At 32.1% G+C, this 15628-nt stretch overlaps 1 protein-coding gene across 1 annotated transcript; it reads right to left on the bottom strand.

Annotated features, from left to right (window-relative positions):
* Positions 1–2331: 2331 nt before the first annotated feature.
* On the bottom strand, positions 2332–10729 carry LOC137830146 (protein ABC transporter 1, mitochondrial). Its single transcript, XM_068637312.1, has 8 exons — positions 10000–10729; positions 9646–9871; positions 7908–8060; positions 5619–5777; positions 4998–5157; positions 4177–4286; positions 3324–3440; positions 2332–2901 (listed from the first exon to the last, which is right to left on the bottom strand). The coding sequence occupies exons 1-8, from the start codon at positions 10515–10517 to the stop codon at positions 2506–2508; spliced, it is 1839 nt and encodes a 612-aa protein (XP_068493413.1). The 5' UTR covers positions 10518–10729; the 3' UTR covers positions 2332–2505.
* Positions 10730–15628: the final 4899 nt, after the last annotated feature.

Below are 15628 nucleotides of genomic sequence, written 5' to 3'. Positions count from 1 at the left end.
GTTGTATAAAAATATCATGTCACACTAACATTATTTTCAACATTCATAATTTTTTTAAATAAAATATATTATTTTAATAAGAAAAGAAAAAAATTATCCCACTTTCATAAAAAAAAACTAATTTTAGTGTTAAGAGTGTTAAATAACTAGAAGCGCAAGTAATGTGTTAAATAATTAGGTTTACTTTTTGTGTGTATTGGGTGGACCTATGGGATAAAAGCAATGTAATTCCCAAAGTTTTGGTGTGACCACCACTTATAGCGGGGATTGATTCTTCGCAAAAGTAGGGTTGCAGTATCTATATACAAAAGGGATTTAATGGTTTTAATAGTTATAAACAGTACTTTATGTCTCATAATATTTAAAATACATTACAAACTATATATAGTTATTACTATGTATTACAAGTTCTCAGCTCCCCTTTACTTAGCTTATTTTTAATGCTTATCATTATGTGACATTACCCAATTGTACTTACCTAATTTTTAATGCAAATGTTGATTTTATTGGGCCACGGTGCAAATTCCCCAAACTAATTTAGGCAGTTTCTTCCTGCACCCCTACGTTTTTCTTCCTGCACCCCCATGTAATGTAAAGACAAAAATATTCCTATTATTTTTTAAAAATTCCAAAATACACATAAGACCCACACTACTCTTTCTTCTTCCGGACAATGCAATTTGGTAATTTTACGGAATAGGAAATCCGCATTTTTTTTTTGCATTCCGGATTGGTGAATCCGGTAATCTTCTGAATTGGTGAATCCGGTAATCTTCCGAATCCATCAATCCATAACAAAAATTAGACTTCCAGATTCAGCAATCCGAAAATCAACAAGTTGCTTTCGAAACACCCCTTTATTTGAAAAAAAACACAAATCACTTCCGGATTGATGAATCCGTAGCACACTCCCGGATTGATGAATCCGTAGCACACTTCCGGATTGATGAATCCGGTAACCTAAAAAACTCTAGTTTTTTTAAATAAAAGGTGAAGATCAGTTTTGGGATTTACAAAATTGTGGGGGTGCAGGAAGAAAAACGTAGGGAAGCAGGAAGAAGAAGCCACTAATTTATTAAGTTCATATCGTTTAAGTAATACTTGCACCAATTTGTTATAATATAATTGATGACTATTCGCATCACATGTTTATAACAAAATTATTGGAAAAAATCCAAACACAATGTTTAATTGTTTCATTTTTTAAATATTTTATTTAGATAAAATAATTTAGATTTATTAAGTTTCATTTTTTTCTATATTACAACCAAATAAAAAAAACATATTTTAACATTAAAAATATTTAATAATTAAAAGTATCGAAATGAGAATGTTATTTAATAAATAATAATATTGTAAATTAATATCAGAACTAAAAGTTTGAATTAATATTAGAACTAAAGTTCATGTTACATCAATTGTTTTCTAACATGTGAACCAAGTTAGAATCAAAGAAAGAAATTGATTCATAACAAGATAATTATTAAGAAAAAACTTGTTGTAGTATATATATGTAGAAAGTGTTATATATTAAGTATAAGTGGAAAGAGTTATGTATTAACTATTAGTTATAATTTTTAGTCTAACAATAAACGCTCAATTAATTCAAATTATTTTTGCACTAATATGCTACATTTCTTTCAATATATTTATTTTAATAAAACACTTATGTTAACATTGATTGGAAAATAATCATATCATTGTTGGCCTAACAAATCTTAATCAATGTTGATTAAGAAATAACTTCTCTCATTGAAGTTGGTAAAAAAATAATATCGATTGACATTAACTAAAAATAACTTCAATCCATGTAAAAAATTTATTTGACATTATCCAAAAAAACATAATTGATGTTAACATTGACAAAAAAAATAATCCTATTCTACATTGATAAAAAAAAATCTTAGCAATATAAACGGATTAATAATGATGAATTTTAGCTTAAGAATAACTCCGTCAACATTAAATAAAAAAATAATGTTGAGCACACAATATCTCAACCTCAACCAAGTCCTCAACATTGCATTCTCAGCCAAGTTAATGATGTTCCAACAGAAGGCAAACATACAGGACACTGACTGACCTTAGGAGAATGTGAAAAGAAAAGACAATTGTAAAAGAGAAAGGGTATAAAGAAATTCTAAAAATTTACTGCTCAGACAAAATTTGAAATTCAATAGAATTATATTATAAATTTATAGAATTACAATTTCTTTTAAAATTCTCTATTCAAATCACATATATTATCATAACATCTTTCAAATTCTATGTAAAAATAAATTCCCTCTTAAAAATAAAAATTCCTTCTAAATATTCTTTATCGAAACACTCTTAAGAAATCAATCACCTTTCAAATAATTTATCCGGGAAAAACTCTTACATAGACACCTAAAGTTACAAACAGGGAGGGAGAAAATTTACTCCCCAAAGGAGCTCGGGCAAAAAAAAAAAAAGCTTCCCACATATTATTATAATTGAGAAAAAATAATTGGGGAAATAACAAACCTATGAAGACACTGAGCCACTAGATAATATCTCATTTACATCACCAAACTTATGATGTTTGTATACTTCAAGCAGCAGTTCCCTACACGGGACAACGGCCCCAATCTTAATGCATGCCAAAAAAGCACCGGAAAGCTTTCTGTGCAGACTATAGGCTTCATCAGGTGGAGGAGTGAGCCTGTGCTTGAGCATTGTTGCCCCAAGATGAGAAATGCTTTGAGTAATGTTATTTGATCGGAAATCAAAACCACCAGGTCTTGAAAATGGCAAACCCACAATAAAACCAGCTTGGACGTGGGCATCTAGCATGACATCTGATTCCATTCCGGTGAGGAACCCAAGTCTCCTGGACATCTCAATGACCCCATCGCTATCACCATTTGCACATGCTAGAACCTAATCAATTATGCATCATAAACAATAATAAGAATCCAGAAGAATTTGCTGCTCAGCTTAAGGGTATAACAGTCAAGTACTCCAATACCCCTCCCACCTAGTTGTGGAAGGTTCAAGCAATCGAGTGTTATTAAGCCATACGATGAAAACATACAGGAAAATATTGAATTAGAAAAAGGGCACTAAAAGAGTTTTTAGCATGTTAACTTAAACAGCCTAATCATCACTTTAGTTACTAGGGTGGGACCCATAAAAATGGTCATGTATATTTATAGCATTTTTTATCATTAATATATCTGTAGTATGATATAGGCAAGTCCGACTGAGTAAAATAAAAATTAAACAGAGGAAACAAAACAATGGAGATTTCAAACCTCAGCTTAGTTATTGATATAAAGAGACTGATTAGAAAGAGAACCAACCATTCTTAAATAATCATCAACAAATACTTTAGGGTAATCCCGTGCTGCTCCAAAATCAATTAGATTGATTGTCTTTGTAGCTTCATCAAATAAGAAATTACCCCAATTAGGATCGGTCTGCATTAAAAACACCCTCCAAGTTAAGAAGAGATCACAAAATCATATTTGAAGGTGTGATTTAAAGAAACATTTAACATTAAAAGATATGCATGAAAAAAATAAAATAGAAAGTAAAATTCCTGAACATAATATACAATATATATATATGACCTAATTGTAACTATCTTATTAGATACTTGGTATTTGGGGTAATAAGGTTATGTGTTAGGCTCTTGAGTAAAAAAGAGTAGCTACCAAATGAAGACAGGATGTTGTATAATGTCCTGTCAACTGATTTAACCAGTACCTGCAAAATGGAATAACCTAGGCTCTAGTATTATTGGTATTGGTGACTCTGGCAGCCTAGTCACTTATATAACATCACTAGACCATATCAGTTTTGCTTTACAGTGTATAGGAAGTGAACTATGCACAGATAGGGTGAAGTTTTTCCCCTTAACTGCTCTGCATTTAACACCGAAATTTATTTATAGATACTAAGCCAGTGAGGATGATAATTTCATTAAGACCTAATCCTTTGTCATATTCCTCAAGTCTTTTAACAGTAACTTATATTCAGTTGACTTAGACAACACCTGAACATGATAACTAAACCAAAATTCATCAAGTATACTTCAAATTTCATATGCTTCCACCGGAATTCTCCGATTGGTGTTGCTAGAGTCGATATGTCAACAATAGCCTTTAATATTTTACTCGTACACAGATATAAACACAGGGCAAAGTAACATGCCTGCATAAATCGAAATACAAATAACTCCATCAAGGTGAGTTCTAATAACTTCTTGCCAATATGATTACGAGTTTCCTGGTCAAGTGATGCCACTTTGTCAATTGTAATTCCTGCAGCAAGAGAAAACCACTCCATGTTCAAAGACAAGCAAAAAATTTAGTTCACAAGAATATCATTCTAATTATTTTATCTGAATAGTGTAAACAGATTGATTGTCAAACTCAATAAGAAATCAATAATTCCTATATATTTTTCCCCCAATGGAATAAAAAAATTGAAGTAAAAATGAAAATATCCCTTGTTTAATGAACAGGACAAGTAGCATCTCTCAAAAAAAGTTACGAAATACTTGAGCAAAGAATGATTAAAAACATCATGGACAAATTTTTGTTCATAAAACTATCTGATTAAAGGTGACAGAATTTCTCCAAACATAATTATATAATTAATTACATGAAGTTTCCTATAGTTAGACGATCTTTCTTTTCACTTTTAATGAATTACAAAAAAAAATGAAATAATTGAGTTTTGGCTAGCAAATCAGATTATGAGATAAAATAGGAGCATCTACACGGAAAATCTGCTATCCAATCTGGAAAACTATATCTTTCATGCAAATAATACTACATATATGTTGAGTTGATAGCATTGCCATCTAAACAGGATGTCAAATGCAGCGGCATCGAACACCACATACATTTTTATTCTTTTGAATCACTTAAGATGCCTAAGCAGGCTACGCAAGTTATGGTACCAGAAAACTGCATGTAAGGATGTATAAAAAATGCATCACAAGAACTTGAGAAAGTTGTTATAATTACCATAAACAAGCTCGGTAGTTAATACTCTTCTACTTGAAATATCATCCACAACTATTGGAACATAAAATCCGTCTATCCCAGTAAGAAGATCTCGGAACCGCTTCTGATTTGCAGCCTCCAACCTGTAATCACACTCGCGAGATAATTCTTCTTTGGCCACCTAGAAAAATTTACAGGAAGAACTTAAAAAGCAAGGTTTAATATATAGACATATATTCGTCAAATTATGGACACATTTTTTTCTAAACAATAGGTAAGACAATCCAGATCAATATAAAAAATAGATAAACATCATACTACATGGTCCAATTTTCGGCAGACTACATGGAACATTTGGTGGATGGTAGAAAGGTGAAGAGGAGAAAAGAAAGAGGTACTAATTCAAGCATTGCACAAGTATGCACACAGATTAAACTATTACAGATTGAATATGGTTTAGGATCTCACTGATGAATCAGAAGGCATATCACTCAATGAAAGGAAGAGAGGGGGCTAAGGGATCCAAACCCCTACAGACAAGATAGAAAATGTGTGGGTTTAAGGACTATGAAAAGAGAATATTGGTATAAACATAATCCTAAAGATGCCTGAATTGATTGAATTATATTAATAAATACACACCTTTATAGCTCTGTCAAGATAAAGTCCTTCAGGAATTAGATTTGTGTAGTTTAAAAGAAGCTTCACATTCTCAATGTCACTATCAATGCTATCTGCAACACCAGGGTACTGAATTTTCATTGCAACTTGCATGCCATCCTTCATGACAGCTCCATGCACCTAAATTCCATGAGGAACCTCATTAGGCAATATTATCAGACTAGGCAGAAGGGCTCCAATATAAAGTTTGGCACTCTTATTAAAGTAACTTCTATGTTAGTATGAATCCAAAGTGAATTAGAGAGTTCAAAGTCACCTCAGTCTGACTTTATGGAAAGCGCAATTGAATTTTCAAAGCTCATTACATAAACATATTTTTATTTGTGACTGAGTTCAACATGACTATCACATATTAGGAAATATCTTAGTCTCACATCATCTAGATAGAGTATCAAAATGCAATATATAAGTAGGGCAATCCTCATCTGACAAGCTAGTTTTGTAAAATTAAATTAAGTCTAAACCACTTTCTAAGATGGTATCAAAACCTATCCTAGATCCACTAAAATGGTCATTCACCATGTTATTCACATACCAAACCCAATAGTGTTGGAGGTGATGAATGTATTGGGGAAAGTCCATATTTTACATCAACAAGAAATAGTACCAAAATATAGTATAAAAGTGAAGACAATCCTCATCTTACAAGTTTATTTTGCAGAAATGAGTTGGGCCTAAACCACTTTCTAAGACTACAATTTGAAGAACTAAATATAATTATAAATCTAATATTAAAAAAAAAAGAATTGTAATAGCCAAGACCAACTTCCCAAAAATTTACGTAGAAAGATGAAGGCTAAAGAATAGTTTTTATTATACATTTCTAAAACACCCATCCCATGCAAAATTTCAGATTTGAAGTCTGCACAATGCACAGGCTCACTTATCTATTGCTGTAATTCAACTTGTTATAAGAATGAGGACACTAATAATCGAACTTAAGACCACTTGATCATAGAGACTAATACCATACCAAAGCTTAAGCTGTTAGACAAAGATTTGTTAATGGATTTTATACATATCTTATGCAGCAATGGTACAAAGTTCAAGATATTCAACAAATAAATTGAAAAAGAAAAAGGCTCATTAACATGTAAAGTGAAGTAACTAACGAAAGGCCAAAAGGGGAATTGACGGGCAGTTTTGAACTTTTAATTATTTGAAAAATAATTATAGATGTAAAAATTTGGCATGCAAGAAATCAAAACAAGTAATCGACAAAATGTCAAAAAGATGGCACATCTAAGGAGCAAAGTTAGCAGTTGAATTTCCTTGTGACTCGCATTTGTCGAGATATTATGGAGACTCATGGTGGAGGACTCCTTTATTTGGTTATGTGAACCTTTTGGGTCAATATTTAGTTAACTCAATCTATAGTAGGCTAATGAAAAGTACTCTAATTTTCACACCTCATTCTTTGTCTTCACAATGGATTTGAAAACAGGCAGTCCAACAAAAAACTCCATTCTTTTACCAAATTTTCACAACTCCCTCCCATTAAATGAGATGAGAGTTTATAGAGAATTAATATCTTCTCATTTCAACAGATGTAATGGAGCACCTTAGAAGACTATCATTTATTTTTTTATGGATGTGATTATGCTCATCGTGCTTGGGAAGTTTCCGTGTTTGTTAATCAACCTAATTTTCTCACGATTGACATGCACGATTGTCTAACAAACTTTGCTCAAACTCAATGTAGGCTGGCAGTAATGTTTCTCATTCTCATTACACCTTGGTGGCTTTGGACAGCTTTTGGTGCTCATATTCTGGCCTCAGAGGTTTGGTAAGAGATGATTCAGGAAACTGCAACTTCAGCTTTTCTGGTTATAATGACATTTCTTGAAATATCTATGCTCAGCTCGAGCCTATTAAATGTGGAAATGGCATCTGAAAATTTTCTGCCATTTCAGATTCACACACTTGCATTGGTCTCATTCATAAGGGTGACTTTTAAGGACCATATATACACTTGCTTACATATGGTTTCTAGATATTATCTCCTATGACTGACTATTATTCATTCAGCATATTTTTATGGTAGCCAATTTGTGTGCCAACTGGTTAGCTAAGGAGGGTGCCATGCATGATGAAGCCTGAAGTGTTCGGACCGTTCCATCACATCAGCTTTACTTGCTTATTTGGGATATGTAATGGAGTCTTTATTACAAGTTAGCTTGCTTCTTTACTTTTTGAGATGTAATGCGCCAACTCCCCACCCCCCCTTCAGAAAAAAAGCAGCACAAATACCTGGCCAATACTTGCAGCAGCTATAGGTTCATAATCAAAACTAATTAGTTTTGATGACCAACCAGGACCTAATTCATCATCTAAAACTTGATTAAGCTGGCTCCTCGGCATCACATCTGCACCTTGACGGACAATTTCTAATGCAGCCAGAATCTGCAATTAAGAGTTTACATTTAAAGTTAAATAAAAGTATAAACAAAAGTAGTTTACTGATTCCTCAATGCAGAATTTTTTTTAGCAGCTAATATGACAATCATAACCACAATAAAAAATCAGAAAGAGTGAGAGATTCACAACTTAATTAGCAAGTTTGAGATGACAAGCACCATTAACATCGAAAACATAATCATGGCAAAATTTCTAGTTAGAGATCTTTATCCATTGTGCAGTCTTTGGTAGTTATTTGTTATCTTGAGCGTGAGACTAGGGGGAACCCGACAATGGGTGACACAAAAAGCTTAACAAACTTGACTAGGATAAGTTCTAAGATACCATCTTAGAAAGTGAACTTTAAGTCTAACTCAAACTTACTAAACCGGCTTGTTAAGGTGAAGTTTGCACTCACTTATATACTATAATTTGGTCATATCTCTAGTCGATATTGATTTCCAACACAATTGAAAGAAGGAAGCATGTCTGGCTGCTGATGAAATGACATGTGATCCACGTCCAAGGACAGCATACATAATTATGCTGTACTGAAGCAAAAAGACTTAGAGCCTATTTAAAAATTCAATCCTCTAAATACACTGAGCACATTAGAGATCACTGAATTCATTCAGCAGCAACTCTTTCCTTGCTTAAATAATTGAAAGAAAACAATATCCTTGATTATATAATCATAAATAGTTTACTTTAATACAATTTCAACATTCAAATTTCTGTTTTTTCTACCTTAGATGATTTGAGAATGTGCAGAGAAGACCAGTAAAAGTCCAAGCTAAGATGGTAGATCAAAAGGGGGGTAGCTCTATGTTAGGTTACACATAGAGGAGGAGTTAGTTAGAATTAGAATAGTCATGAGTTAGTTATTTGTTTTGCTAGTTAGATATAAATAAGAAAGAAGGAGAGGGGGAGGGGAGTGTGTAATATTTTTGTAGATTGAGCTTTAGCTCTTTGTGAAGGGGAAGCCCTTGAAGGAGAGAGTGCTCTCCTATTTCTTGTTCTTTTCTTTCTATTCAATAAAAACCTTTCTTTTCTTCTCTTTATAATTCTTGGTTCCTAACACTCTATGACTAGAGGTACTGAGATAGGGGAAGACCAAGTAAATTGATGGGTGAAACCATTTATTTAGAGACTAATGGTTTGTCTGTGAACATGATTCACAGTGGAACACTTTGGAAGTTGTTTCTACTCAATCAAAGGTCCAGTGCTTAGATTTTTCATCACTGGAAATAATATAGCAATGAATTTAAATTCAATTAAATGCAACCTTAGTGCTCAACTTCAGCTAAAATAGGAAGACGTCAATAATACAACTTATCACCATTACATATGCAAGATGCACATTCAAGATAAATATGTGCACATCATAAGCTTGTCTTTAAACCATGCAACGTGTCTCCATCCTTCATTTAATTAAAAGTAAAAGAGAACTGCAATCTTAACCTACTAAATACATTGCAAGGATAAAGTCATAAAAAGACACCCTTACTTCACACTCTACAAACAATCACACTTAAGATGAGCCTTTTAGATACCAATTAAGCTGCAAGCATAAAAGGCAGGGTCACATTACCGGAGCAGGAACAAGAGATTCGTCCTGTATGCTCAACATCTGCCCAATTTTAAGCGCCGCACCACGCATTCTACAAAGTGCAAGAGCCAAACGTTCCGCATTTTTTTCAGACAAAAACGGGGAAAGTGCAGATTGTTTGCCTTGCGAAATAGGCGTACCAAAGGCAAGCCTCTTGGCAGATTCCTGAAGTGTCCCCCACGCAAGACCTGCTCCTAACCCAGCAAACCTACAAGTGGATAATAATAATAATAACAAACAAATGAGTTAGAAATAGTAAATGCGATTCATCCCAATTCACAGCAACGGATAATGTATCCCAGTGATGAATTTTAAACGAAATCAAACAACACCAACCCAAGAGCCCTAGAAAATGGAGTTGCGGGAACCTTCCTCTCCCGGGGCCTTCGTTTCCTCGACGGCGGCGAAGGTGCCACTTCCCCACTAGCACCTTGATTAACCGTTTCAGCAGTAGTCAAAACCTCGCTCTTCTCTTCCTCCGCAGCACAAACATCTGCATCGGAAGCTTGCCGATTATATGCGTCGGAAGGAGAATGGGCAACAGCGTCATCGTTTGTTACTGTTGGTGTTGTGGTCGTCGGCGTAGAATCAGATTGAGAAGGATTAGCGTGGGTGAAAAAAACAACGGAACTAGAGGCAGTGTGCTCTGTAGGGTTTGCAGAGGGTGGAGAGTTGGGGAATTGGCGAAGCTTTCCTTTGGTGAGGCCGGTGAGATCGGTGGCGGAAAGGAGGGTTTTCTTGATTAGGGTTTGGAAATTATCGGTTGTGGCGGGCAAAGAGCAGTTGGCGAATTCATGGGCTATTAGGGAGAGACCGTTGAAGAGTCTGGTGAGGTCCCTGAAGGAAGAAGCCATTACTTTCTTAAGAGATTTAGAATCGTCATGTCATAGTAAGTCTATTCACTATGGAGGCAATGCAAATTTGGTGGTTCCTTTTGAATTCATGTGTCCCAAACCAAACACGTGTACGTGGCCTCTGTCTTCTCCATCAAACTAGGAAGCAAGAACAAACTAAATATCTTCATGCTCCTCTTCTTCACCTTCGATATAACAACCATGTCGGAATTAAGTATGATTATTTTTTTAATTATAATATAATGCTTGACAATATATTATTGCTATTATATTTTTATAGAAATTAACAAATTGATTCTAGGAATTTTAAAATCAGTTCTTATTAATTTGTACCTATATTAACATCCTCGAATATCATAATTGACAAATATTTTCTGTTTCCGTCCGTCAATATAGTCTTTTATCGTTCAGAATCGAGGTCAATGATAGTTTATATACTTCCTCCTCCCTTCACCATTCGATACGTCTTCTAAGAACAAAACCATGACGTAACACCAACTTCCAAAGTGAATAATATTTCGAATGTGGTGATTGACTCTAGCGATGTTGTCCAACAACTTAAGATCGGAACTAACTTAGTTAACTAAATATCTAACGTCCACTGATAAACAAGACATTAAGTAATAATCTACTACTTATATAATTGGAGAAAAGACTCACATAAAAAAAACAATTAATTTATCAAGAATTTAACCTCGTATTAGTTTCAAAGAGCTGGTATATAAGATTTATACTTTATTTTATTTAATTCTATTGGATTTTTTTATTGAAAACGGCTTCGAAGATCAAGTTTATGTGAACTTGTTTTTTTCCAAACCTAGTCCTAATGTTCAAATTGTGGCTAAAAGAGGAAAACTGCTTTATTCTCTTTATTTGGGAATCTTGATATTATCTTTAGGGAAATTCTTCCTCCAACATATTAATTTTAACTGTACTCTGTATTTTTTGAAATTTTTAAAATTATCCTCTATTTGATGTTTGAAAATCTGAAACACAAAATAAATAATTCAAAAGTTAAAATCTCGTTAAAAAAAAAATTGAAAGACAAAAAATATATTCCAAAAAAAATTTGAAATACAAATTTTGAAATACATTATAAAAAATAATTTCAAATTTTCAAAAATTTATTCTGGAAATACAAATCTAGAAATGTATTTCAAGAAAAGGATTTTGGAAGTATTTTTCAATTCACATATTTCTTTCATTTAAGGTTATTTTTATCATTTTAATGGTAAATTAGGTGCAGATTAAAATTGATACTGTGCAGGAAGAATCTGTCTCATCTTTATTATGAAGTTTTTGGTGGGCCAATAAAAGATAAAAAAAATTAAGCTTTTAGTCGATAAGGTTCATCTTGTAGTTTTTTTGTCGTTATAAAATTAGGTCTATCAAAAGTAATAATTAACGACATATTTATGTAATTACCATGATAAAGTTTAGCACTAGAATGATGATATATTCTCATGCTTAAGTACAAAATATTAAAATTACGACTCCATATAAAGACGGTTAGTAGAAAACTATCCTAAAAAAAATTGTGGCAATTTTGTAGTTATATTGTATTTTTAACGACGGTTCTTGAGACATAAAGACGATTTTGGGAAGAATCGTCATTAAAAATTGTTTTAGGAGAGATATAAAGACAATTATGGAAGGAATCGTCGTTAAAAAATGTACATTTTTTTTAAAAGTGTTGTGTCGCATGCGTCTCCTTCTCCTATTTTGTCTCGTGTTCATTCTTCTCAATATCACTTCTCTCACTCTAACTATCACGCATTCGTCTCTCTGTCACCACACTCTAGTCGCGACCTCCATCACACCACGAAATCACCATCGTGCAACCAATTGTTGTGCAACCTCCACCACATTGCGAAATCGTCTTCGCAAACCTCCATCACTCTAGCCGCGCGACCCCGCCCCAGTCGCACTGCACCGGAAAAGCACCAGCTCATGTGACACTGCAACCTTCATCCTCAGCCTCAATCACACCTTACCGAAAACGCATCAGCTCCGCGCTGCAACTTTGCACCGATCACAATTTTCGCGTCCACTCGCCCCTCATTGGAGTTCTTCCCTACGCCATTTTTTTATTTTTATTTTATTTATTATTTACTGAATTAGCGACAATTCTAAATTCATTGTTATAAATTGTTAATTTATAACTACATCTAAATTAACGAAGATTTTAAAACCGTTTTGGTTAATGTTATTTTATGCGGTAATAGTTATTTCCAAAACTAATTTTAAGACACGGTAAATTTTAAATTTATTTTCCCTAACTAATGGAAAGTTTCTTTACATAACTTGTTATGCTATGTGTTAATGAAATATATGTTATTATTTTAATTACTTTTCATCACTCTTCGTTGTAATATGACTCTTCCATTTTTAAAGACTATCTCTTGAAGTTATATTGTGTGAATTTTCCATCTCACATTCCAACACATGAATGTTTAAGGTTATCATATTAGAATAAAGCATTATAAAGTTTGAAGTTTAATACTAAACCAAGTTTAAAAAAAAATCAAATTTTAAGTGTTCCTAAAGTTCAAAGATTAAAAAAAAACATAATTATTGATAATAACTACCTGATTTCAAAATTTATCACAATTACATTGATTAGTTTGTTATATCTTTATTTACAGAATAAACATGAACTATATGTTCATCATAACCTCCAAATTTCAAGAGTTTTTATATTCTTATCAGTCATTCAACTGTAACAATGTTCATTAAATTTGTTATAACGGAATTGAAAATATTCTCAAACATTATGATCTAAAATAGGGAACATAGATTTTTTTTATTTACCAGAAAAATGATCTGTTTAAAACAATTAATGATTTAGACTTAAATAACGTTTAACAACCTACAAAGTATGATTTTGTTATACAAACTCTAAATCAATATTTCATAATTTGAGAAGGAACTTTTATTGAAGAATTTTTTAGAAAGTTTTGTCCAAAATGTAAATATTTACAAACAACATGATAGCAGTGAATATAATTTCTATTAAAATCTAAAGTCAATATATGTATCTAATAATTTTTTATATTTTGTTTTAATTTAAATTCTTAACAAATATTACCTTCAATGCATATACGAAAATCAAGAGAAAAATTAGAAATAAAAGATGAGGAGAGAAGACCTTTTAAAAAGAAGAGAAAACCTATTTAAAAGCCGTCTTCAAATTGTTTTGTTCAACAAACAACCTAAGAGGAAAGTGTCAAGATTAACATGATATTTTAGCAAAAACTATTTTTTTTTTTAGATTAAAAATTGTTTTGTTTCTATTTATATTAGAATTACCGCTTTATAGATTTGAAATAGATATTTTGCATAAATATATCATATATGACTTTTTTTATTAAAGTTTTAGAAAAAAATAGCTATATAATTATAAGACATCTTAATCCGAATAACCTAATCTTAATACATTTTGACATCTCCATTAGCATCTAGTATTTTCAAACATGCTCTATTTATTTATATTAAACACTTCACATGGGATGTTATGATTAACACTTCAGATGAGATGTATATGTTGTTCACCTTAGCCCACTCATTCATTGAAGTAGAACTTGTCCATTCTTTGGGCCACTTTGACAAATTCTTTCACATCTTCATATTTAAAACCTTCATATGCTATAATATGCTAATTAGATTGTTGAAATGTTTTGTTACTTTGGCACAATATTCCCAAACTTTTTCTGAGTTATTTGACCTTCCATTTTTTTTCATAATTTTTGTTTTGTTTTATAAGGTATTACACATAGATAAATGTTGGGATTCCTCCTTAATTTAATGGGAGACCATGATCAATGATTGATAACTGATCCATTGAATATATTCAATGATGGTCATTCCAAAAGTTTTTTGGAATTGTAGCTCTTTTTTGAAAATGTAATGAACATTAATCTCTTTATGAAGAAGTATTCCTCTCATCCTCTGTATAAAGAAAATTTTGAGGGAGAGAAAAACAAGCAAGTGAGAATAGCAACATAGAGAGAAATGAGAGAATAAATAACCACCATAATGGTGAGATTAGAAATCCTAGTGAGATGCTAGAAAAACTTTGTATTCCATCTTTCTTGGTTGAGATTATAGATTCTAGTGAGATGTTAGAGAGACTTTGTATTTCATTCTTCTTGGGTGAGATTAGAAATTCTAGTGAGATGCTATATAGACTTTGTATTCCATCATTCTTGGGTGAGATTAGAAATCTTAATGAGATGTTAGAGAGACTTTGTATTCCATCATTCTTGGGTGAGATTAGAAATCCTAGTGAGACGTTAGAAAGACTTTGTATTCAATCCTTCTAGGGTGAGACTAGAGATCTTAGTGAGATACTAGAAAGACTTTGTATTCCACTATTCTTAAGTGAGATTACAGAGATAATAGATATCCACCATAGTATGAGATTAGATATCATAATTAATATATATATATATATATATATATATATATATATATATATATATATATATATATATATATACACGCGCATGTGAAGTGCAATCCTTACCTTATACTTATCTTATACATTAATTATTGGTTTTGTAGGATTGAATTAAGTATAAACATAATTAGTAAGATATTGTCTATAGCTAGTCATATACCCTTTAACTAAGTTAGTTTTTCTTATTTATCTCTAATGTATTATGATGATAAAAAAAGAAAAAACTCTCAACAAAGATCTATTTATACCTTATTGATGCTTAAAAATATATTTTCATAGTTTTGTAAATGTATGAAAATATGAAGCATAAAATAAGGAAAATACAAATGTAGTTTGTGAAACTTAACCAATTAAACTTGTCATTATTATGAAAAGGGTTAAAGTTGTGTGGGTCCAACGTGGAAGATTTATTTACTCCATTCCATGTTGCCGTGGCAATATAAACCACCACCTCTTTAGTGCTGATGATTTGGCTTCTACCACTACCAGCCTAACATTGTCACATGCATGGACGGTGGTGCCTTCTGTTTTGTACGCAAAGGACATTAACTAATAAGTTTTTGAATGGTCCTTTATGCTTTATTTATAATCATACACAACAATGATGCTTGTATATATGCATATATATAGTTATATTCCATCATAGTTAAAC

The sequence above is a fragment of the Phaseolus vulgaris genome, chromosome 7 (genome assembly GCF_000499845.2).
Source record: "Phaseolus vulgaris cultivar G19833 chromosome 7, P. vulgaris v2.0, whole genome shotgun sequence".
Taxonomy (NCBI): Eukaryota; Viridiplantae; Streptophyta; class Magnoliopsida; order Fabales; family Fabaceae; genus Phaseolus; species Phaseolus vulgaris.
The sequence above is the reverse complement of the archived record's forward strand: the minus strand, read 5'-3'. Positions and strand labels throughout refer to the sequence as shown.

What these genes read in the sequence shown, in the direction of transcription:
- LOC137830146 (XM_068637312.1), bottom strand. Translation starts at nt 10,517, where the DNA reads ATGGCTTCTTCCTTCAGGGACCTCACCAGACTCTTCAACGGTCTCTCC. An exon ending in CCATTTTCTAGGGCTCTTGG is followed by an intron (nt 9,872 to 9,999) that starts GTTGGTGTTGTT and finishes ATCCACTTGTAG; the next exon opens with GTTTGCTGGGTTAGGAGCAG. An exon ending in CTGCTGCAAGTATTGGCCAG is followed by an intron (nt 5,778 to 7,907) that starts GTATTTGTGCTG and finishes CATGGAATTTAG; the next exon opens with GTGCATGGAGCTGTCATGAA.